At 28.3% G+C, this 27659-nt stretch overlaps 2 protein-coding genes across 5 annotated transcripts in view; both read right to left on the bottom strand.

Annotated features, from left to right (window-relative positions):
• LOC129748752 (receptor-type tyrosine-protein phosphatase-like N) overlaps positions 1–5482 on the bottom strand; it is a 128895-nt gene extending 123413 nt beyond the window's left edge. The window contains exon 1 of one of the 4 annotated variants that reach the window (XM_055743484.1): positions 5341–5482. The gene's annotated coding sequence lies outside the window, so the exon portion shown is untranslated. The remainder of the gene's footprint in view (positions 1–5340) is intronic. The other 3 variants (XM_055743483.1, XM_055743482.1, XM_055743485.1) reach the window with 3 other exon arrangements.
• Positions 5483–15692: 10210 nt separating this feature from the next.
• LOC129747857 (cytochrome P450 4c21-like) lies at positions 15693–24538 on the bottom strand. Its single transcript, XM_055742232.1, has 6 exons — positions 23940–24538; positions 16916–17168; positions 16716–16842; positions 16470–16643; positions 15985–16405; positions 15693–15919 (listed from the first exon to the last, which is right to left on the bottom strand). Exons 1-6 carry the CDS (start codon positions 24280–24282, stop codon positions 15693–15695), a joined length of 1545 nt encoding a protein of 514 aa, XP_055598207.1. The 5' UTR covers positions 24283–24538.
• Positions 24539–27659: the final 3121 nt, after the last annotated feature.

Below are 27659 nucleotides of genomic sequence, written 5' to 3'. Positions count from 1 at the left end.
CGAATGATTTAGCGCACGCTTTTTGCATTCCAATATTTTTAACAATTCTTGTTTGGAGCTTACTTTTTCGACTCTGGCTCCATCTGATCTTCTAATAAGAATTTTCCCATCACGTCCCGGCCATACATATTTAATCCCCATTTCATCTTGCAATTTCCTGGTTTCTCTAAGTAGTTCCTTACCAAAAGCTGTCATTTCATCACGCACAGTTACTGTTTGGGAGGATTGGTTGAACATGGTTCCTACCGAAGATGTTTTGAGAACACCATGAGCGCGTTTTTTGTCGAAAAGCTGGTTTTTTGTGTCTTCAGAGTCAAAGACAACTAATATGGGGGGTATTTTATTTGAAGAATTGTTTCCAACCAAACGTCTAGCACTTATAATTTCGTTTTCCTCTAGATTGCAGCCTACAGCTACTCCTATTTGTTGGATGAGGGCACGAGGATTTTCTTTTTCGGTTGTTGGAAGACCCAGTATAATTGCGTTCCTAGAGAGTTCCTTACGATTTATCTTATCCAGTTCTATCTCAAGTACATCAACTCGTTCCGAAAGAGCACTATTTTGTTCTTTGCAGGTGACGATTTCCATACGCAGCTCCTGGTTTTCAGACCTTAGTGCAACTATTTCCAATTTCAGATCTTCAAAGCCTTTGCTTATTTGGTCGAATTTTTCAGCCAAAAATTCTTGCGATGTCTCTATATGCCTGTTTGTTTCTAGTAGTTCTTCTATTTGTTTCTTAGACTGTTCTAGAGCGATGCGAACATTTGCTGATTCCTTTCGTGACTCCCTTACTGATTGTCCTAAAGCCCGAAGTTCCTCGATGACTCCACTAAAGTTTCCTTGCTGTTGAGTTTTCGGAATTGATTGCTTTTCAAAACATTCTGTAGAGCAAAAGTAAGGTTTTTTCCTAGCTCGCGCAATTGCGTTACCACGTATTTGCTTGCAACGGAAATGAACGGATCTATTGCATGTTTCACATTCAATAACGCGTTGAGGATCTTTTTCTGTTGTATCACAAATGAAACATATAATTGCATTGACATCATCATCTTCATTTGAATTCATAATGATTAAATTTTTTTTAAACTTGAAAAAGTATCTGGCAACACTGGTAGCATAAATTTTAAAGTGATCTCTGGCGTCGCGACGGTTGTGAAGGCGCGTCGAATTCCTATCTCACGTCTCACTTGTTGACAAAATATCGATGAGAGACAGAAACAATGGACGAACTACCAGCGGTGTAATTTTTTGTGCGTGGTTTGCAATTCTTAACTAGTGCATAAATACCTTTTTTGTGGTTTATTTGAGTTTACCAGACATTCCAATTCTGTACTCCACTGTTCCAGGACCCCAGCTGAGCCGTATTATTCCACTGGGCGGTAACAATATTGATACGGGTATGTTTTATAATCCTTTGATTGGTTTTTTTCTTGCGCAATTCAGAAACTCTGTCCGATGATTTCTTCTTCGTCTTGTACCCCGTTTGATATCAGGGTATGTGACATTACGCTCAATTCAGATCGGGAAGAAGAAAGTGGGAGAAATCAAACACTCAATATTAAATACTTTAATTCTTCAAACATGATTTACCACCAATCAGAGCCCAAATTTATTCCTGCATCCTACAAAAACCGAGAAAGAACATCAATTGATTGGAGTTTTTAAGGGAGAAACAATGTAATGCTTGTTTATTTATTACAAATCAACGGAACACATATTAGTCGAAATGAAGACATAAAATTAAAATTAAATCAGTACCAAGTCTACAGTTTGACTCATGAAAAATACGATTTTTTTTCATATTTACTTCGAGATTTAAACTGTTTTGCCAAAAATGTTGATAAAAATACTTTATTATCATAATTTTTGGCCTCAAGAAATTTTCTGAATAATTATAAGTGAAAATTTTGACCACTTGGTCATTTATTTTGTTCGAAAATCTTCAAAAAAAAGTTGTTCTAGATTCCACGATCATAGAACCCTATCGTTGGATAGGGAATAATCTTTACTAGAATGTGACAAACTTTCAAAGAAGCTGTTTTTTATTTATTATCTTTCCAAAAAAGACACCTACATAGTAAAAGAAGATCACAAATAAAGTATATTTTGCAAAACTTATTTGAAGAGGTATAAACTTCCTTCACATTCCGTTTTTCATTTGTCTTATGTAATAGATTAAAAATTATTATTCAAAAATTTTCATTGATGATTCTTATTTTGATTATTAAACATAGACGTTTTCAGATATTGTTTCGACATGAAAGTCTGCTTGTAGGTTTTTTTTTTTGTATAGTGAACTTTAAAGCGAACAGAAACATAGAATACAATAATTTTACACAAATGAAAGTGAATAATAATCATTTCAAATTTATTTTATCTTATACTTTTGCAATAACAAATCATAAGAGTTGAAAAAACGACGATTTGACTAATTTTTTACATTGCTTCAAATTTTTTGGCATACGGGCATTTTTATCCAAAAAAGCTAGCAAAATCCGGATTCAAAGTTTAAAAAAAATTAACTCGAAAACTGGCAGTATCCAACCTAATCCTTTCAAATTCCAGGTACCGTAATCTGGCGTAAGATTGATCACTTTTTTAACTTTAAATTTGATTTAAAAATCGATTTAGTCTCTGCTTGGAATTTGAATTTTTGGGGTAACATTGATCAGTCTGTATTTAGACGATTTTAACGCGTTTTCTTGATCATAAGGGATACAAAACAGCTTCATTATATTTAAAAATACTAGTTAATCAATTGCTAAGGCAGTTCGATACATTTAAAATATTTTTAACCAAGTGAAACAAATAAAATAAACGCTTACCATATATGTTGGTTTCAGATGGACATAGATGTTGCATAACTAATAAAATTTTTACTACATAAACCTATGAAAATTTGCCTTTCAATTTTGCCAATTCAATTCCCTTGGCCCTCGCACTATTCCGTTTTTGTTTTTTCTTTTAAACTTTACCATTTGATAGGGTTCCTAACATTTTGTCCTAGACTGGCTAATTCTTGGAAACTGTTCCTATTTTTTTAAATATCAAAAATTTACCTCAAACTTATACAAAAAAAAAACAAATCAATACATTTACTAAGAAAAAAAGTTGAGCTCTCACACAAACCAACCTGTTTGCTTTTAAACGCTTTGATTTCATCAGGAAGGGTGTTTGTTTGCGAGCCTTCGAAAAAATAGATATTTAATAATTTTGAAAATACCTTTTTACTTACATTTGATATTTATAACAAAGAAACCAAGTTTTTCCCTATTTAAAACTCATCTTAAAGGTTTTTAAACGTAGAAAAAAGTTTTCTGATATTGAAACTTTAGACTTAGTTATTGATATCATGTTGAAAAATTTCATGTTGATAAAACTTACCCCGTTTTACGGTACCTATTTCTTACAATAATTCTAGAGATTTTTTTCATAGCATATCAACTACGTTAAAATCTAATTTCACAGTTCCAAATAACGATGGTAAGTTCATTTAACAAACAACCAACAAAATTTGAGAATTGGTTTAGATTTATCTAATGTTTTGGATAACTCCGAATTTTTTTTTTCCTCAATATTTTGTCCAACGAGCTTTTTCCATTTTTTTCTTTTAAAAATTCGGGGTAGAACCGGGCCATCTGGAATGCTCAGAAATACAAACTTGGAATTAAAGACAGAATTATTTACAAATCAGAATGTTTCATCTTCTGGTAACATTTTTTAATTTTAATAATACTGTAGATGGTAACCGAAACTAACAATAGAGGTTTAACAACTGGCAAGTTCTATAGGAGAAAATTGTCGAAAGACATCGGTAAAAGGATTTTTAATTTTCAGAGACGATTAAAAAAATTGGTTTTACATTCAACGATTTTTGATGCTATGTTTATAATCTCAATTTAGATTACACATCACAATTTAAATCTGAATAAAAATACAGAAATTAAAGATAGAAATTATCAGCGGCGTTAAAATCTTATTTTACAATATTGGAATAATTTGCTTTGTTTTCAAATTTCAAAAGTTTCAGTTCGAATCTCAATAACGAACCTAAGTACATATGTATTCTGAATCTTAAACATGGAAACTGATACCAAATTTTGCATTAGTGTAGATTAGTGTTTTAAATTTTCAGTTATGATATCAGATTTTCAATTCTTATTTTGATTCATACCTGAATACATTCCAATTGAGCCTGATTTAGGGGTTTCTCAAAACACTAAAAGTTTCAATCTTATTTCCCCTAAAATATCACCCAGGGGAGGGGAGGGGGGTTTGGAGCTAGAAAATTCTAAAAATGGCTACCCTTGAAAATTGAAAATTCGTCACAATTCTGTGTATCATATGTGATGAATCTAATGTGTCAATAAACGCCACTTTTCAAACTTTTTTACAGTGACTGATTATGGTTTAGTCAAACGTTATTTTTTGTATAGATCAGTTAATGAACAAGATAGATACCGTCAAAAGGGGCATCATGCAATGGCAGGGATAGATGCAAAATTTGTATACCACAACACTTATTCAATTTCTATTTTAATATAATTCTTAAAATGAATTCGTTTAATGGTAACAAAATGATGTTTCTCTCATCGCGAGGTAGTTTTTTTAAGGTTTTGAATCGCATTGAAAATATAAAAAATCGAGCAATAGATGTACAAATGTTTACATTTTTCAATGCCTTAAAAAACCTTATCCAGTATGACGCATCGGCTTAATAATATCACCTACAAACTTTATATTGCTTTGATTGTCCTTTCCATAAACTGTTGGTGTAAAAATGTTTTCCAGAAAACTACATTTTTTTTAAATAAATATTTTTTTAATTCAGTCTGGGCTAAAATAAATCAAAATGCAAATCAAAGATTCACCTTTTAAATCTCGTATCCATTTGCTGGAATATGATTGTTTTCATCATGAAATTTCATCCATCCAAACAATAACTTTTATAATTACAGCTAAAAGATTTTTTGTGGTATTTTTTACCCCTAAATGTATGCTGTATTCACACATGTTTAACTCTTTCACAATACACTTGCGACTTGAGTTTTACAAGCAATGCAACCCAAGTTCAAGTTAAATGTTTTTTCAGAACCTATAGTTGAAAATGAAGAATGCTTAACTCATTTCAAGTTTCAATAAACAGTTCTTTCATTTTTTCACTCTAGCCTCCCCTAAGCGTAAATCCGGCTCTGGAAAGAGCGAACATTTCTGGAGAGTTCCTCTATGGAGCCACATGGTGTGCCTTTTTTGCTCCATATGGTAGCTGGTTGATGCAAACGATTTTTTCCACCTCAAGCACCAGCTATTGCACAAAAATAACTATTCACTGTACTGTACCAACTATTTCATTAACACAAAACTAATCCGCTAACTGTTTGGCCGCAGCTTGGCCCAGCTCACGACCATTCCCCACTGGATCCGAATTACTATTAACAGAACCGTCTCACTTAGGACCAAGCAAAAGCTACCCCCGCACAGCCCGGAAGGAATCGGGCGCTTATGATGACGTACGAGCAGAGCAATCAACTACCTACAAGCAAGCCAAAACCGAACCAAAAGCTGAATGAAATCATTGTATGAGAGAGCAAACACAGTCCTGTCCTGTTGTTTGTGTTTGTGCGTAGGAGGAATGCTTTTTTCCTCTTCCTCTCTCTCGGCCATAACTTTACGACTCCTGTTGCGCTTTTCCCGTGACCTACCTCCACGCGCGTCAAACTTCCTCGAACCATTTTCAACCAACTCTCGTCCGACCCATCCGAGAGACGAAAACACTCCGTTCCGTACAGATGCCCTTCGGCAAGCTCAGGCTAGCCATCTCCAGCTACATGTGATGTGTGCAACAGCAACGATCGATAAAGCTCGCCCCATCTGGTCGCGTCCCCAGCAATCAATGGGTGGAAAATGGGGCAGGGTGGCATGGCGCCGATTCTCAATGGCGCCCCTGCCTGGTAGGTCTCAACGGACATGCGCCTTAAGCCCGGGAATATCACAATTCGTTCTCTTCCTAACTTCCCACGAGCAAACGATAACCAGCTGGTGCAGCAGTTTTTTTCGTTTCAGACATTTTTTGATCAAATCATGTATTGTGTATGTTGCCACCTACGGAAGGACACACCGAGAACTTTTACCTTACTAACGCTGATAAGACCAGGGCAGGGGTGTCGTGAGGGGACTTTTCCGAACATAAATGCGTAATATCTTAAGCTTTTCTTAATGATAAAAAAACAAAAAAATGACAAAAATGCCAAAAATGACAATAATGACAAAAATGACAAGAATGACAAAAATGACAAAAATGACAAAAATGACAAAAATGACAAAAATGACCAAAATGACAAAAATGACAAAAATGACAAAAATGACAAAAATGACAAAAATGACAAAAATGACAAAAATGACAAAAATGACAAAAATGACAAAAATGACAAAAATGACAAAAATGACAAAAATGACAAAAATGACAAAAATGACAAAATGACCAAAATGACAAAAATGACAAAAATGTTAAAAATGACAAAAATGACAAAAATGACAAAAATGACAAAAATGACAAAAATGACAAAAATGACAAAAATGACAAAAATGACAAAAATGACAAAAATGACAAAAATGACAAAAATGACAAAAATGACAAAAATGACAAAAATGACAAAAATGACAAAAATGACAAAAATGACAAAAATGACAAAAATGACAAAAATGACAAAAATGACAAAAATGACAAAAATGACAAAAATGACAAAAATGACAAAAATGACAAAAATGACAAAAATGACAAAAATGACAAAAATGACAAAAATGACAAAAATGACAAAAATGACAAAAATGACAAAAATGACAAAAATGACAAAAATGACAAAAATGACAAAAATGACAAAAATGAAAAAATGACAAAAATGACAAAAATGACAAAAATGACAAAAATGACAAAAATGACAAAAATGACAAAAATGACAAAAATGACAAAAATGACAAAAATGACAAAAATGACAAAAATGACAAAAATGACAAAAATGACAAAAATGACAAAAATGACAAAAATGACAAAAATGACAAAAATGACAAAAATGACAAAAATGACAAAAATGACAAAAATGACAAAAATGACAAAAATGACAAAAATGACAAAAATGACAAAAATGACAAAAATGACAAAAATGACAAAAATGACAAAAAATGACAAAATGACAAAAATGACAAAAATGACAAAAATGACAAAAATGACAAAAATGACAAAAATGACAAAAATGACAAAAATGACAAAAATGACAAAAATGACAAAAATGACAAAATGACAAAAATGACAAAAATGACAAAAATGACAAAAATGACAAAAATGACAAAAATGACAAAAATGACAAAAATGACAAAAATGACAAAAATGACAAAAATGACAAAAATGACAAAAATGACAAAAATGACAAAAATGACAAAAATGACAAAAATGACAAAAATGACAAAAATGACAAAAATGACAAAAATGACAAAAATGACAAAAATGACAAAAATGACAAAAATGACAAAAATGACAAAAATGACAAAAATGACAAAAATGACAAAAATGACAAAAATGACAAAAATGACAAAAATGACAAAATTGACAAAATGACAAAAATGACTAAAATGACAAAAATGACAAAAATGACAAAAATGACAAAAATGACAAAAATGACAAAAATGACAAAAATGACAAAAATGACAAAAATGACAAAAATGACAAAAATGACAAAAATGACAAAAATGACAAAAATGACAAAAATGACAAAAATGACAAAAATGACAAAAATGACAAAAATGACAAAAATGACAAAAATGACAAAAATGACAAAAACGACAAAAATGACAAAATTGACAAAAATGACAAAATTGACAAAAATGACAAAAATGACTAAAATGACAAACATGACAAAAAATGACAAAAATGACTAAAATGACTAAAATGACTAAAATGACTAAAATGACAAAAATGACAAAAATGACAAAAATGACAAAAATGACAAAAATGACAAAAATGACAAAAATGACAAAAATGACAAAAATGACAAAAATGACAAAAATGACAAAAATGACAAAAATGACAAAAATGACAAAAATGACAAAAATGACAAAAATGACAAAAATGACAAAAATGACCAAAATGACCAAAATGACAAAAAATGACAAAAATGACAAAAATGACAAAAATGACAAAAATGACAAAAATGAAAAAAATGACAAAAATGACAAAAATGACAAAAATGACAAAAATGACATAAATGACAAAAATAACAAAAATGACAAAAATGACAAAAATTACAAAAATAACAAAAATTACAAAAATTACAAAAATTACAAAAACTACAAAAATTACAAAAATTACAAAAAATAACAAAAATTACAAAAATTACAAAAATTACAAAAATTACAAAAATTACAAAAATAACAAAAATTACAAAAATTACAAAAATTACAAAAATTACAAAAATTACAAAAATTACAAAAATTACAAAAATTACAAAAATTACAAAAATTACAAAAATTACAAAAATTACAAAAATTACAAAATTACAAAAATTACAAAAATTACAAAAATTACAAAAATTACAAAAATTACAAAAATTACAAAAATTACAAAAATTACAAAAATTACAAAAATTACAAAAATTACAAAAATTACAAAAATTACAAAAATTACAAAAATTACAAAAATTACAAAAATTACAAAAATTACAAAAATTACAAAAATTACAAAAATTACAAAAATTTACAAAATTACAAAAATTACAAAAATTACAAAAATTACAAAAATTACAAAAATTACAAAAATTACAAAAATTACAAAAATAACAAAAATTACAAAAATAACAAAATTACAAAAATTACAAAATAAAAAAAATTACAAAAATTACAAAAATTACATAAATTACCAAAATAACAAAAAATTACAAAAATTACAAAATTGCAAAAATTACAAAAATTACGAAAATTACAAAAATTACAAAAATTACAAAAATTACAAAAATTACAAAAATTACAAAAATTACAAAAATTACAAAAATTACAAAAATTACAAAAATTATTCGTTCTCTTCCTAACTTCCCACGAGCAAACGATAACCAGCTGGTGCAGCAGTTTTTTTCGTTTCAGACATTTTTTGATCAAATCATGTATTGTGTATGTTGCCACCTACGGAAGGACACACCGAGAACTTTTACCTTACTAACGCTGATAAGACCAGGGCAGGGGTGTCGTGAGGGGACTTTTTCCGAACATAAATGCGTAATATCTTAAGCTTTTCTTAATGATAAAAAAACAAAAAAAATGACAAAAATGCCAAAAATGACAATAATGACAAAAATGACAAGAATGACAAAAATGACAAAAATGACAAAAATGACAAAAATGACCAAAATGACAAAAATGACAAAAATGACAAAAATGACAAAAATGACAAAAATGACAAAAATGACAAAAATGACAAAAATGACAAAAATGACAAAAATGACAAAAATGACAAAAATGACAAAATGACAAAAATGACAAAAATGACCAAAATGACAAAAATGACAAAAATGTTAAAATGACAAAAATGACAAAAAATGACAAAAATGACAAAAATGACAAAAATGACAAAAATGACAAAATGACAAAAATGACAAAAATGACAAAAATGACAAAAATGACAAAAATGACAAAAATGACAAAAATGACAAAAATGACAAAAATGACAAAATGACAAAAATGACAAAAATGACAAAAATGACAAAAATGACAAAAATGACAAAAATGACAAAAATGACAAAAATGACAAAAATGACAAAAATGACAAAAATGACAAAAATGACAAAAATGACAAAAATGACAAAAATGACAAAAATGACAAAAATGACAAAAATGACAAAAATGACAAAAATGACAAAAATGACAAATGACAAAAATGACAAAAATGACAAAAATGACAAAATGACAAAAATGACAAAAATGACAAAAATGACAAAAATCACAAAAATCGACAAAAATGACAAAAATGACAAAAATGACAAAAATGACAAAAATGACAAAAATGACAAAAATGACAAAAATGACAAAAATGACAAAAATGACAAAAATGACAAAAATGACAAAAATGACAAAATGACAAAAATGACAAAAATGACAAAAATGACAAAAATGACAAAAATGACAAAAATGACAAAAATGACAAAAATGACAAAAATGACAAAAATGACAAAAATGACAAAAATGACAAAAATGACAAAATGACAAAAATGACAAAAATGACAAAATGACAAAAATGACAAAAATGACAAAATGACAAAAATGACAAAAATGACAAAAATGACAAAAATGACAAAAATGACAAAAATGACAAAAATGACAAAAATGACAAAAATGACAAAAATGACAAAAATGACAAAAATGACAAAAATGACAAAAATGACAAAAATGACAAAAATGACAAAAATGACAAAAATGACAAAAATGACAAAATGACAAAAATGACAAAAATGACAAAATGACAAAAATGACAAAAATGACAAAATGACAAAAATGACAAAAATGACAAAAATGACAAAATGACAAAAATGACAAAAATGACAAAAATGACAAAAATGACAAAAATGACAAAAATGACAAAAATGACAAAAATGACAAAAATGACAAAAATGACAAAAATGACAAAAATGACAAAAATGACAAAATTGACAAAAATGACAAAAATGACTAAAATGACAAAAATGACAAAAATGACAAAAATGACAAAAATGACAAAAATGACAAAAATGACAAAAATGACAAAAATGACAAAAATGACAAAAATGACAAAAATGACAAAAATGACAAAAATGACAAAAATGACAAAAATGACAAAAATGACAAAAATGACAAAAATGACAAAAATGACAAAAATGACAAAAATGACAAAAATGACAAAAACGACAAAAATGACAAAATTGACAAAAATGACAAAATTGACAAAAATGACAAAAATGACTAAAATGACAAACATGACAAAAATGACAAAATGACTAAAATGACTAAAATGACTAAAATGACTAAAATGACAAAATGACAAAAATGACAAAAATGACAAAAATGACAAAATGACAAAATGACAAAATGACAAAAATGACAAAAATGACAAAATGACAAAATGACAAAATGACAAAAATGACAAAATACAAATGACAAAAATGACAAAAATGACAAAAATGACAAAAATGACAAAAATGACAAAAATGACAAAATGACCAAAATGACAAAAATGACAAAAATGACAAAATGACAAAAATGACAAAATGACAAAAATGACAAAAATGAAAAAAAATGACAAAAATGACAAAAATGACAAAAATGACAAAAATGACATAACAAAAATGACATAAATGACAAAAATAACAAAAATGGCAAAAATGACAAAAATTACAAAAATAACAAAAATTACAAAAATTACAAAAATTACAAAAACTACAAAAATTACAAAAATTACAAAAAATAACAAAAATTACAAAAATTACAAAAATTACAAAAATTACAAAAATTACAAAAATTACAAAAATTACAAAAATTACAAAAATTACAAAAATTACAAAAATTACAAAAATTACAAAAATTACAAAAATTACAAAAATTACAAAAATTACAAAAATTACAAAAATTACAAAAATTACAAAAATTACAAAAATTACAAAAATTACAAAAATTACAAAAATTACAAAAATTACAAAAATTACAAAAATTACAAAAATTACAAAAATTACAAAAATTACAAAAATTACAAAAATTACAAAAATTACAAAAATTACAAAAATTACAAAAATTACAAAAATTACAAAAATTACAAAAATAACAAAATTTACAAAAATTACAAAAATTACAAAAATTACAAAAATTACAAAAATTACAAAAATTACAAAAATTACAAAAATAACAAAAATTACAAAAATAACAAAAATTACAAAAATTACAAAAATAAAAAAAATAACAAAAATTACAAAAATTACATAAATTACCAAAATAACAAAAATTACAAAAATTACAAAAATTGCAAAAATTACAAAAATTACAAAAATTACAAAAATTACAAAAATTACAAAAATTACAAAAATTACAAAAATTACAAAAATTACAAAAATTACAAAAATTACAAAAATTACAAAAATTACAAAAATTACAAAAATTACAAAAATTACAAAAATTACAAAAATTACAAAAATTACAAAAATTACAAAAATTACAAAAATTACAAAAATTACAAAAATTACAAAAATTACAAAAATTACAAAAATTACAAAAATGACAAAAATTACAAAAATGACAAAAATGACAAAAATTACAAAAATTACAAAAATGACAAAAATGACAAAAATTACAAAAATTACAAAAATTACAAAAATTACAAAAAATACTAAAATTACAAAAATTACAAAAATTACAAAAATTACAAAAATTACAAAAATTACAAAAATTACAAAAATTACAAAAATTACAAAAATTACAAAAATTACAAAAATTACAAAAATTACAAAAATTACAAAAATGACAAAAATAACAAAAATTACAAAAATTACAAAAATTACAAAAATTACAAAAATGACAAAAATGACAAAGATAACAATTATTACAAAAATTACAAAAATAACAAAAATTACAAAAATTACAAAAATTACAAAAATTACAAAAATAACAAAAATTACAAAACTTACAAAAATAACAAAAATAACAAAAATTACAAAAATAACAAAAATTACAAAAATTACAAAAATTACAAAAATTACAAAAATTACAAAAATTACAAAAATTACAAAAATTACAAAAATTACAAAAATTACAAAAATTACAAAAATTACAAAAATGACAAAAATTACAGAAATTACAAAAATTACAAAAATTACAAAAATTACAAAAATTACAAAAATTACAAAAATTACAAAAATTACAAAAATTACAAAAATTACAAAAATTACAAAAATTACAAAAATTACAAAAATTACAAAAATTACAAAAATTACAAAAATTACATAAATTACAAAAATTACAAAAAATACAAAAATTACAAAAATTACAAAAATTACAAAAATTACAAAAATTACAAAAATTACAAAAATTACAAAAATTACAAAAATGACAAAAATTACAAAAATTTCAAAAATTACAAAAATTACAAAAATTACAAAAATTACAAAAATTACAAAAATTACAAAAATTACAAAAATTACAAAAATTACAAAAATTACAAAAATTACAAAAATTACAAAAATTACAAAAATTACAAAAATTACAAAAATGACAAAAATTACAAAAATTACAAAAATTATAAAAATTACAAAAATTACAAAAATTACAAAAATTACAAAAATTACAAAAATTACAAAAATTACAAAAATTACAAAAATTACAAAAATTACAAAAATTACAAAAATTACAAAAATTACAAAAATTACAAAAATTACAAAAATTACAAAAATTACAAAAATTACAAAAATGACAAAAATTACAAAATTACAAAAATTACAAAAATTACAAAAATTACAAAAATTACAAAAATTACAAAAATTACAAAAATTACAAAAATTACAAAAATTACAAAAATTACAAAAATTACAAAAATTACAAAAATTACAAAAATTACAAAAATTACACAAATTACAAAAAATACAAAAATTACAAAAATTACAAAAATTACAAAAATTACAAAAATTACAAAAATTACAAAAATTACAAAAATGACAAAAATTACAAAAATTACAAAAATTACAAAAATAACAAAAATTACAAAAATTACAAAAATAACAAAAATTACAAAAATAACAAAAATTACAAAAATTACAAAAATTACAAAAATTACAAAAATTACAAAAATTACAAAAATTACAAAAATTACAAAAATTACAAAAATTACAAAAATTACGAAAAATACAAAAATTACAAAAATTACAAAAATTACAAAAATTACAAAAATTACAAAAATTACAAAAATTACAAAAATTACAAAAATTACAAAAATTACAAAAATTACAAAAATTACAAAAATTACAAAAATTACAAAAATTACAAAAATTACAAAAATTACAAAAATTACAAAAATTACAAAAATTACAAAAATTACAAAAATTACAAAAACTACAAAAATTACAAAAATTACAAAAATTACAAAAATTACAAAAATTACAAAAATTACAAAAATTACAAAAATTACAAAAATTACAAAAATTACAAAAATTACAAAAATTACAAAAATTACAAAAATTACAAAAATTACAAAAATTACAAAAATTACAAAAATTAAAAAAATTACAAAAATTACAAAAATTACAAAAATTACAAAAATTACAAAAATAACAAAAATTACAAAAATTACAAAAATTACAAAAATTACAAAAATTACAAAAATTACAAAAATTACAAAAATTACGAAAAATACAAAAATTACAAAAATTACAAAAATTACAAAAATTACAAAAATTACAAAAATTACAAAAATTACAAAAATTACAAAAATTACAAAAATTACAAAAATTACAAAAATTACAAAAATTACAAAAATTACAAAAATTACAAAAATTACAAAAATTACAAAAATTACAAAAATTACAAAAATTACAAAAATTACAAAAATTACAAAAATTACAAAAATTACAAAAATTACAAAAATTACAAAAATTACAAAAATTACAAAAATTACAAAAATTACAAAAATTACAAAAATAACAAAAATTACAAACATTACAAAAATGACAAAAATTATAAAAAATTTAAAAAATTACAAAAATGTGTCTGTCTGTCTGTCTGTCTGTCTGTCTGTCTGTCTGTCTGTCTGTCTGTCTATCTGTCTGTCTGTCTGTCTGTCTGTCTGTCTGTCTGTCTGTCTGTCTGTCTGTCTGTCTGTCTGTCTGTCTGTCTGTCTGTCTGTCTGTCTGTCTGTCTGTCTGTCTGTCTGTCTGTCTGTCTGTCTGTCTGTCTGTCTGTCTGTCTGTCTGTCTGTCTGTCTGTCTGTCTGTCTGTCTGTCTGTCTGTCTGTCTGTCTGTCTGTCTGTCTGTCTGTCTGTCTGTCTGTCTGTCTGTCTGTCTGTCTGTCTGTCTGTCTGTCTGTCTGTCTGTCTGTCTGTCTGTCTGTCTGTCTGTCTGTCTGTCTGTCTGTCTGTCTGTGTGTTCTCGATACATCTTTCTTATAAAGATTTCCACATTTAGTTTTCATTCTTAAGCCAGCAACATTCTAGATGAAAGTAATTTGCAGAAAATATATTTTTATCACTTGTTTATCTCTTCTGGAACTGAATACTGCAAATTCTGTAAATACTGTAAAAATAAATAAATAAATGAACTGAATACTTTTCAGTGGTTTTTTTTTTTATAAAATTTCACTTTTCATCACAACATATTTCAATATCTATTTTATCGAAAACGCAAGCTTTGGAATTAGTTAATGCTTGACCGTGACTCCACAACCCACAGCATCATTGAAAAATTTCTTATTAAGTTATTTGGAGACGATGGAGAACATGTTTACCCCAAACAGCTTTAAATCCTGCGTGGTAGTTTTTTTCATGTTTAACAAAGTCTTAGAAATCAAGCTAATCTGATGCTTGTTTCCCTTCATTTTTTTGCATCTTTTTTGTTCCGATGATTTTCTTTCAATGAAATTATAGAAACTTCGAATTTTTTTTTATTTCAAACAATCTGAATCACAGCCAAATTTCCGATACAAATCATCGTATTATACCTTCCTTTGCCATCGGCACAGTTTCGACCAAATTCCCCTTCGGCATCTGAGAACCAGCCCGTTTTTTCACCTCAATCATGTGCTCAAATGGCAATTTCATCGTCAAATCATGCCTGTAGCGGACATCCTCCGGTTGAATCAGGGTGTCAAATTGGAAGTTTCTGATCAAGAAAACTAGCATCACCTTCATGCTGAGCATCGCGTAGCGCCACCCTAATAATATAAAAAAAAACACAAGGCATTATGTTATACAGAATGAAAATAATTTTCAAAGTTACCAATACAAATTCGATTTCCTCCACTGAACGGTAGATACGCAAACGGATGCCTGTTTCGGGATCGTTCCTCGGAAAACTGTTCCGGGTCAAACTTTTCCGCATCCGGTCCCCAAATGTCGATCCTCCGGTGCAGCGCATAGAAGTTCATCACGAAAATGTTACCTGCCGGAATACGAATTCCATCCAGCTCGATGTCCGCCATATTTTCACGAGAAATATTTGGAGCCACCGGACAATGGCGTAGGCACTCTTTGAGGAACATCTCCAGATACACAAGCTGCTTCAAACTGTCTGGGGTTAATTCGGACTCATCAGTTGGTAAGATGTCAACAATTTCTGCGTACAGTCGTTCCTGGATGTCCTTGTGGAAGCACAAAAACAAACAGGCGTGAGCTATCAACAGTCCGGAAGTGTCGTTAGCCTGTAAAGATCATAACAATTTATTAAAGAGACTTAAACATAGAAACATTCAAACGGTCACGAACCCCTGTTATAACGGCATAAATGTTATCCATAACCTCTTCATCGCTGAAATTTCTTCCATCTTGGGACACACCGAGAAGCTGATCGATCAAAATTTTCGGCTTATGCTCCTCTTCAGCGTCTCTCTCGTTGTTGTTGCTACTAGCTGCAAGTGAAACTTGTTTTTCAGAAATGATCTGTAAGAAAAAAGTTTTTTTTAAACGAGTTTTACAACCTTTCTAGCAATTACAGGGTCTTTCAAAACGTACCCTCTGGAAGAAGTCGCAAACAATTTTGCGAGCCTTCATCAGATCCCTATGAAAACTGGTGAGCCTATAGACAAAATCCGGATAAAGATGTACGCTGACCATGCGCCTCGCAGCTTCCTGGAAAGCACTTTACAAATAAATATCGTGTAAGCCATAGCAACGCAAACCACTCTTAAAACCTTAATCAACAACCAACTTACACGTCCAATCCGTGAACAAACTCCTCCTTGCCATCCCGATCCAGAACGTTGCTCCCGAGCGTTGTCCCGCAGGCCATCTCCAGGGTACAGAGCGATGTGTAGCGGTGCATGTTGATGGTGGATCCATCCGGAAGTTGATTCAAGCGGGAAGCCATCTTTCGAGCACACTGCTCGAAAATCGGAATGAAGTTGTTTAGGATCCGCTGGTTGAAGGTCGGGTTAAGGCGTTTTCGAGTACCACGCCATATTTTATCTGTGAAAGAAAATGGGAAAGTTTTTCATCAAGCTATTTTCTTATTTCTAATTATGAATGAGGTCAAGGTCAATTGATTTTTTCATCTTTAAAAATTGTACAACTTATTATGAAGAAGACGCTAATGTTTTGAAGCTTGATCATGCTGGTAAATAGTATAAGCCCGAGCCACTGAAAATAGATTGACGCATTGTTTCTGAAAGATTCTGAACTAGTTGTTAAAAGTATCATTCAGTGTATCCACTACGATTGATTGATCTACTCCAGCACGAAACGTGAGAAGTAAGTCACAATACAAATTCGTAGTGATTTCTAGCCGTGTGATTTGTTTGTTGGAACAGATTCAAGCTTTACACTGGAAGTGATCAGTGATAAGAAATATGTATGTAGGTACGTCAAATGATACTTTGCACTTGTTATCTTATAGAACACAAAGCGTCTATTTATTTAGTTTCCGTCGTTCTAAAATGAATCCTATTGCATGAAATATGCCCGAAGTTCGATATTCCGGCCATTTCCCTCGAAAGATTACCAAACGATTTTTGGATCAATCATTATTTTACCGTTGAGAAAATTGTTTTCTTTATTCCAGATTTACATTTCAGGAAAAAAATGGATATAGGGTGTCCCAATATGTCTAAGCAAGATTTGAAATGAACAAAATAAACACAATTTAGGAATGAATCCAATTTTTTCCTCTTTCATGTTTTTTATAATCTTCTTCTTTAATGAATCAGAGCAGTAGGAAGAGCCAACTCACGGGGGGGCTTTATTAGTCACTGATTTTTTTCTCTGATATTTTTGCTCAAACAATTCATGAATAGAAAAAAAAACTTAAAAAACAACATTTTTTTACTATGTGGTTACTCATTATTAAATATTTTAAAATCAGTAGTTCTTCGTATCAAATTGTAACTTTCTCGTATACGTCCTAAAATCTTTAAAATTGTAGATAAGCTTAATTTTTAATGAACCCTTAAGTCACAAAAAAAGGGAAATTACTTTCATCGATGTATGAAATCTTCGCATTTTCTCTGGAGTCTGATAAATTAAGCTAAAAGTAAATTGAAGAAAGTCTTCAATTTGAAAACAAAAATATACTTTGCTCAAATAAAATTTGCCAAACTCTTGACCAAATTCAAAGATATCAACCACCGTGAAAATAAAAAAAATAATTTTCCGAAACTTGAAGTAAGAGATCAAAATTTTGCGGTTTAAATCTTATTCTTGTAAACTCGATCCAAATTTAAGGTTAGAGTTTGAAATTTGACTGCAATATTAACAATGTTAAACAGTACACAAAGAAAATATGGCATTCCCTGCAGTTACATGAAGACTGCATGTTTCTTTATCAGTAAATATATTTCATAAACCTTGCCTAGTTAATTCAAATTCTGTGGATTATTTAATATACATAATAATGAAAATCAGGCTTTTTATGAAACAAAACTTGTAACATGATCTCAAATTCAAATTTATATTTGAGATTCTCAGCTGAAACTGTAATATTTAAGTAACAATAAAAATTTTAAGTCTGCGAACTTTCGCGCTGTGAATTCCTTAACGGAATAGACATCTTGATGTTATATTATCATGATTTTAATACTTATTTACGAGCTTAATTTGAACCTGGATTTTGAATATTATTTCTGAATCTGAATTCTGAAACTGCAATCCAGATTTGATTGTTGAATCTGTTTGAGAATTTCAATAGGTACTGTTTCTGAATCTAAATTCCAGATCAGAATTAAAAATACAGACCCCGTTCGTTTTGGCAACATTCGATTTTGGCAACATCCGATTTTGGCACGTGTGCTCGTGATCTTCGAATCTTATTATGAAACAAAAACTCAAAATCAAAATCAAAATCAAAAATCAAGAACCAATATTTGTATGAAATGCAAAATGGAATTTGAAGTAGGTTTTCGAAAAAGCTTTTTATTTCTTATTTCAAATGATGATTCAATTTAAAAATCAAAAATACGGAACTAGATAGAGAATCCGAAATATGAAAGAAAAATACAATTATTTAAAATTTAATATACATAGCTGAATCAACAAGTGAGAAAATTCAGAAATCTGTAGCCGAATTCTGAACCTGGCATTAGTTTTTGAGGTATGGTATCAGTTCTGAATCGAGATCGATCATCTTGAATAACCATACGCAATCATCAAAATTTGATTGAGAATACTTAATTTACAGTGAATTTCTCGTTAGCTTTTTCTGAAACTTTTTTGGTGGGGGGGGGGGGGGGGTGTTACCTCCGAAACGCATCCCGTTCCTTTAATAACTTTAATAACATAAAAATTTTGTCTCCATCAATTGGAATACTGGATTCCGAAAAGGACAGGAGGTGGATATTTTGTTTAAAAATTTCGGAACACAACTATTCGGATTTGAAAAACAAAGACAAACTTATGAAAAATATTTCATGAAATTCAAATATTTTAACCTTAAAATTCGGTAAATTTATTTGAAAATTAAAGCAAATTATGATGATGAAAAAAAATTAGTTTTTTAATATCTTAGAAGGATTTTTTTCGATAAACTCGTCTTATCACTTAAAAAAATTTAAAATTTATTTAATTGATAACTTAAAGAAACATGGTGCCTATGATTGAATGATTGATTTGGTAGATTTAAGCATCCTGAACTCGAATTTTTTGTCAAATTTTGTCTATCACCTTACGTTTTGATGATATGGAGTTTATAAGCTTTAAAATGTTTCAGTTACAAGTGAAATCAATCATTGATAAGTGATGGAGTAACAAATTTACAGTTACAGAAAAAAAAACCTGATTCTGAATCTGTTCATTACGCGTTCATTACGTTCATGATCTTAAAAAGTTAAATTCAACAGTTGATAAAAATTGGAAAAATATCATACCAAGTATTTCTGAATTTCTGACAACAAAATTGAACTCATTTAATAAAATTTGTTCGAACCTGCAAAACGATTAGATTTTTGTTTTAACAATATCTAAAATTCAATTTGGTTTAAAATTATATTAAAATGGGGAAAATTATACAAATTGAAAACCTCTATAACTTTTTCGCAGTACTCAAAATTACTTGAAATCTTAAGGAAGTTGAAAATTGATTTATTCCTTTATTTTTAGATATTGTGTTTTTGTTTTAAAGTTTTGTTAAAAAATGCAAAAATTGTTTTAATGATTTATAAATATCTGCAAAAGTTATTCAAAAAACAAAATATGTTTGCAAAATTGCATATTTAAATCCAGGGCATCCAAATTAATCAAAATTAGCTTTTAAATTATTTGCACCTCGGAGGATGTTAATTTAGTGGCCTTGTGTAATTTATCAAATTTGAATGTGATGTTGAGCATTTAGATGAACAAGAAACACAAAATATAATTGAGACTGGAATAACTTTTTTAAACAATATTTCATTTCAGCAAAAAGAGGATACTAGGTTTCAGATTTTAATTTGCTAGATCTGATGACCAACGTGAGTAATGATACAGGGCTTCCAACTTGTTTATGTATTTAATAATTTTGTATTATGTATTTGTAATTTGTTATAATTTTAAAAAAATTAAAAATAAGCAGCTTTTTTTTTCAAGAAAAAAAATTTTTTTAGTTCAAAAATTTTGTATTCAACTGACCAAAATGTGTACCTAGCGAAAATTTTTTTGAAACCAATGCCATCAAATGATGCGAATTTTTATGCACTTAAACTTTGCTAAACAAAGTATATTATTTGTATCATTGTATGAAGAGCTATTCACGGTTTAATCCTTAATAAAAATCACATTTTAGAATATTTTTTATTTAATTTTTAAAAAAATCGTCTTAATAAATACCTACTTTAAAATCAAAACACTTGCCAAAATGGATGATTTGGATGGTTTGAAGGAATGATCAGAAAGCCATATGCCAAATTTGAGCTGAATCTGGCAACGGAAAAGGGTTGGAATGAATCTTAAGTGTGAAAGGGATTCTGAGGCATAGTGTTCTGAAGAAGCATAAAAAACTGGTTTTTCATCCAACTTTTTTTTTATTTACCATTACCAATCGATTGCTTGATTATATTAATTTTATTAAAATTTCAATTAAGAGTAACATTTCACCTAGAGACTGCAACTCGATTCCACTTAAAACAAAAAAGTTATGGCTGTTCAAAGTTTGTATTTTGGTGGCTAATAGGAAGCGCGATCGACTTTTGATCACACATTTCTACGTTTTTGCTCGATTGTGTATTTACAGTACACAATCCAACTGGTCCAGAAAAAAAACTTAAAAAGAATTTTTTTCTCTTCCTCCCTTTTTGATGCATCAGCATAGAGATTAAGGTTAAAAACTTGCCAGCAGATCGTGGCCCAGAGGATAGCATCCTTGTCTTCTAAGCCAACGATCATGAGATCGAATCCCGGTCGTGACATAACCTGGCACCCATAGTATGATGAAGGTTGGCGGTTTTAGCATTAGTGAAATGCTAGTCGTGTATACCTTGGAATTATACGCCTCAATGATGCAGCACATGCAATGTGGATGGATCTTTTCAAGGGAACTTAGATTGTACTTGGAGATCCTACCTAGTTATGTGCGTGCTCGTATTGCTACCGGTAAACAACTGCAACTTCAACCAATAGTGCAAGGGTGTCTAGTAGCATAGCAAAGTAAAAATAATAACGCGGGGTAAACCACAATAGATCAACTTAATGGTCGCAGAGGACTCTCTCCCCAACAGGAAAAAAAAGGTTAAAAACTTCATTTTTCTTCAACCTTAAATGCATAATATTGTTTTAAAACATTACAAACTAAAATCAAATTATGTACCTCCCAAAAGCGTGTATATTTTTGAATCATTTGAACACAAAAGTTGAGCTGTAACTAACAAATATACCAAAAAAGTAATTCTTAGATAGCCTCTGATTTGTTAATAAACAAAGTGACCCTCATCAAGTTTAATGTTTTAAGCACTCGCAATCATTCTTTTGTCCTCTTTAAAAATATTCAATTGAAATTTCCAAGATCTTTTTTAATAAATCAACAATTTCGAGAAAGTTTTCAACTTTGACGAGTTAATAATAGTTTTAAAAAAAATGGAAAACCAGCTTAATCCTGTACCTTTTATTTGAATTTAAAATGATATTTTGAATGTGTACATAACATGAATGATAAAAAAAAAGTTATACATGAAATTCAAATTCAGAATTTCAAAACTAAGAGTTAAGTTTTCTCTTATAAAATCTATTTGAAAACTAAATCACTGGCTTGTTACCAATAACTAAATTAACGTTGACTCCCCGAATCAATTTTTTTATAAGCGAATTGTATGTTTTTTAAGTTATAAACCTTGATACATTCAACACATGAAAAATTCAAAGTGTGTTTCTGTAGCCAAGTTTTGACAAAAGCACACAAACTTTAAACAAAGTTTCAGTGACGGACATAAAAAGTTATTCAGTTTATGGCGCAATTTAGCTTGTTTCACTATTTTTTCACACATCATTTTTATCCTTTATATCTTATTCAACTTGTTTTACTTTGAAATAAATAGTTAATAACCGTTGATTCGTTCTAAAAAATCATTTTTAATTTTTTTCCGAAACTTCAAAAGTGTCTTTGAATTGATCTTAATAGTGAAATGTGCTGACTCTTTATTATTTGTCACAAATTTTCAAAAAGGCTATGAAATCAGATTATTACCGATTGATACTGATTGAACCATTTTTTTTTTCAGTTAAATCTAAGCTTATCAAGCATAGATGTACAATCTACATTGTATTAAATTTCATTTTTCATGCAATCGGATGCAAAATACAGATAAAATCCTGTGTGACATAAAATGAGGTTATGAATTTTCCAGGTGCATAAGATTCTTGAGACACGTTCATCTGACGTCATGAAATTTGGGAATTTTACATTTGAAATGACAAATGTAACCATCACAATTTTTGAAGATGAAAGTTTTCAGCTAAATAAATAATTAAGGCCATTTTAAACTTATTCTTGACTATTGAAACCATTAGTTCAAACTAGGAAAATTTCATAAAAATAAACTTGATAAATTAAAGAAAATCAATTTATCGTTATTTTTTCATTGTTTGCTTTGTCGATAAAATTATAAATACATTCTGCATGTGTCGAATCTCTCACTTTATGTTTGAAGAGCTGATGAACCAGAAGATCTATGTAATTAATGTTAAACAAAAACGTATTTAACAGCGTTGTTTTAACAGTAAAATAAAGTTTAAAAAAAACTTTCACGGTTTTAACGTTATTTTTTATATCTAATGTTCATTGTTGGTTGATAGTTGATATGTTTTAATTTAATTTAAAAAAAGAAATATTAATGTGGCTCTTTCAAACTCTGAAATTTTGAAAATTTGTAGTTTTTGGTTCTTCCGATTCAAAAGGTTGCCGAACCAAAACGAACAAAACTTCATAAATTTTCACCCAGTTTCCTTTGAGGATTCTTCAAGTTTTTAGTTTCGAGTAAACACAAATGCACGCTGTCACTCTTTGCGAAACGTTTTGTGAAAGTTGAAAAAACGTTTTGGAAAAACCTTACAAGAATTAATCACCCAAGAAAAATTCTGAAAAGCTTATGCCAATGGGATATTTAGTACCATTTTATGAATCATTGTTATATCCTTTTCTTAAAGTATTTTGACATTCAATAGTTCAAATCCATTGACCATCGACTTCTATAAAATTTATATTATGCATAGAATATTAAAATACATATAATGGATTTTGACATGAAGGTTAAAAATATGAAAAACAAATTTCTAGTTTCTTACATTTCGAAGTGAACAGTCCAGTTCCAAAGCCAGCAAACTTGTACAGGAAAGGTTTTTCCAAGCAATCGGCACTAGAAAGAATCTGTTGCACCAGATCTGGATGGCTGACGAAAATCAGCAAACTGGGACCAGCCCAAACCTTCAGCATCCGGTCATGATTTTTCATCAGATTGGTTAACACTTCAAATCGCTGCAGATCGTCACAGAACATAATATCACCATTGCCAATCACTGGCCACAAGGGCTTTAGCCCAGGGATGCCATCCGCAAATTGGTACTTCTTCCGGTGGCTCCTATGGGCCAGGATCAAACACAACACAACCACTAAAATCACCAGAAACATGGCGAAGATCGACCGGGGATCAAGAAAACCTAACGCTGCCAACTGCCAACTAAGTTTTCCATCGAACGCGAAAAATGCACTCCTTCAAAAACCAAACGAATAGCCGAAAAGTTGAACTCGAACTAATCTCTAATCACTGGCCGAAAACGTGCGTTGCTGCCGAAAAATGAATTCGACCTGGCGCGCGCTCGCTATTTCAAACCGAACCAAACCAAACGGTCAAAGCTTGTTCCTCTGTTTGAACTGATCCAAAACGATTGGGCCTATTCATTGTTGCCGCCTACCTTACTACCTTACTACCTTACTACCTACTAGCCAAGCCATCACACGGAATGCACTTAACTAATCACAAATTCATCTGATTATAGTTCAGCCATGGGAAACGGCTAGTAGCAAGTGGTGGGGAGGGAGAAAGATGCTACACGGTGTGTTTGAGAAACTGATACGTATTTTTAAAAAAAAGTAATGCTTATTTTTCAAGAAATGTAAAATAGGTATGGCCATTAATAATGTAAGGATAGGCACTAATTTAAATAAAAAAAAACAATTATAAGTTCTCGACAATCATTCAGCCTAGTATAGTTTCCAGGCTGTTGGTTTGTAAGGTTTGAGCAACTTTAAGCCCCGATGCATGCGCGACCCATTTGGGGGGAGGGTTATCGGGATGATCACCCGCCCCCCTTCTAAAACGGGAAAAAGCCGTTAAAATATATATATGAAAACGCTCGAACTTCATAAAAATTAAGAACTTTTCCTAGTTGGTACACCCTTGAATTTTCAACTTTTTCTTTGTCGGGGGAATGTTTCCAAAACTATTTGCAGTTTAACTTTCCATTGTGGAAATCAATTTTCCTATAAAGGGTGCTTAATCGGAAAAGCTCACGGCACCCTTCCAAATAAACGAATTTCAAATCAAATCAATTTTTCCAATTGGCGCTTAGAAGCGTAGGACTTCTACTGGCAGTCTAACTTTCTTATCTTTCTTTTAACATTGCAACTATTATTTAATGTTGGACCTCTAAAACCCATTTTTTTGCTCAAAAATTCACAGAAGTTTAGTCTTATCATTACATAACAGTTTCGTTCTACGAATAACTTTACCGTTGAGGAAACAATTTTTTTCTCCAAACATTGCATAACCTTAAGGGCTAAATAATTTATTTTCAGTTATTTTTCGGTTGCAACTATTTAACATATTTGTCGATTTGTTGTCGTTTTTCCCAGCCTTTCCTTTTGACGAGTTTTATATTTATTCTTTTCTATCTAATATAGGACTTTTTTAAGAAAAACAAGAATAGTGGGCAGTTTAAGATTTTTTTTTTTCATTAAGTAACAAATCGAAAACGGACATGTATGGTATAGAAAAGCAACATTTTTTCAATTATTTTCCGTTTTCTGTGACTCAAACCAAAAATTAAAAACTTTGAAACAAATGGAATCAATTTGTATTTTTATGTGATAACCTTTAACTAAATTTCAATTCAAAAATTCTTGATACACGTTTAATTGCATATCTCGATTTTGACAGAACGCATAATAAAGAGAAAAAAACTCACTAGAAAATTTCAATCAAGAAGATGTATTTAAATTTTTGAAAAATACAAGTAGTATAGAGATGTCCACAACACAAAAGCCCTTGCCTACATTTTTCACTAACTATTCGATTTCTTTCCACCTTCCTTTTCATTTCTGTCTAAAGCCCATTCCACGGTGACGCACGAAATTTTTTAAGTAAATCATGTATAAAAGTTAATGTGAAAAGTGTACAAAACTAAAAGATATTTCAATAGATTTTATATTTAAGGCATTACATTCTGTTATTTAAAGTTTATTTCTCGGTAAATAGGAACTGATATGTGAGTGAATGAAATCGTGACGTCACAACGCACCCCTTTTTAAACTTTTTGCTTTGAAATTTTCACATTTCCGATTTCAACGTTCTCAAAAAACATATAATAAAATAAGTTACTATTAAAAGTGATGTTTGAAAATCTTCTTTTAACGCTCTACTTCATGGACTATGCATCCGTTGAGAAAAAGTATTTTTGTCAATGGAAATAGTTTTATTGATCTCTTACTAAGCAATTTTTGCAATAAAAAAATTGCTTTTTCAATAGTTTTACTTATTTAAATTGTGTAAAAAATGAGATAATTTAGCGAGAGAAAAAACAAAAAAAAATAATTGAAAGATCTAATTGAAAATGAACGGATCTAATCATTTTTTTCTTGACAAGAATCGATCAAAAATCGAAATTCTGAGTTCAAAAGATCGATCTTCCATAAATCGATCCAAGATTGACTAATCCTATTTCTAACAATTTACTTTGAACTTCATAATTCGTTAAATGCCAAAAATTAAACAAGAGAATATAAAAAGAGTATCATTCAAAAAATTCACTCATTAAAAAATTAGCTCAGATCGAAAAAGTATTGAACTGATTAATCTTGAATGAGGATAAGAGTTTCGTTTACAATTGCCGGCAAATGCTCTGGTGTACCTGAGTCATACAAATCAAACAATTAAAAAAATTGCCATCGAAAGTTGTCTTTTGGGGTTTCATGAATCCACATTGAAAATAAAAAATTATAACAAAACTTTGATTTCAGTATAAAAGCGATCATATGAAATTGAAAAAAAGAAAAATAAATTAAAACGGTATCATAACTCAGATTATTTAATTCATTATCAGTAATCACACATACATTAGTTACGAGTTTCAGCCAGATTAGGACACTCGTAACTAATGTATGTGTGTGTTTGTTTTGAATTCAAATATCATAATGCTGTTGAACATTGTATAAAAACATTATATGAAAAAATATATTTAGAATTATGTTTCCGAACTTGACTGAGTTTCAAGACCCACACCAATCATATTGTCAATATTGTTTCCAGATCATGAACACAATGCTAATTCAAATCAAAATTTATAATCCAGGTTTGACACAAAAGTTGATTGTTTCAATTCTTGAAGACTCTTCATTTTAGAATAGTATCAACTGCCTACACACGAATACAGCTATTTTTGTGCTCATGATTTGAAAACTGTTTAAAAAGGTTGAATTCGACCATTTTTAAGAAAATTAAGTGGAAAATGATATAACTGACATCACAAAAGGCCGTTTTCAATTTGTTTATATTGAAGATTTTTATTTATCTAACATATATGTAAACAATTGCAAAACGTTCAAAAATATCTGAAAAATATTTTGATTTAATATTTCTTTGAAATTTGGAAAAATTTCTGTATTTTCGTAGAGTTGATAAAAAAAAGCAATAAGAAAACTTGTGTAACTTTTTCTTTACAGTAAATATTATTCGCAGTCATCGAAAAAGTTAAACATTTAATCAAAACTTTTATTTTCAATATTTTTGA

This window comes from Uranotaenia lowii, chromosome 2, assembly GCF_029784155.1.
Source record: "Uranotaenia lowii strain MFRU-FL chromosome 2, ASM2978415v1, whole genome shotgun sequence".
In the NCBI taxonomy this organism is placed as follows: Eukaryota; Metazoa; Arthropoda; class Insecta; order Diptera; family Culicidae; genus Uranotaenia; species Uranotaenia lowii.
Note: the sequence above shows the minus strand (reverse complement) of the source record. Positions and strands in the feature narration are given on the sequence as shown.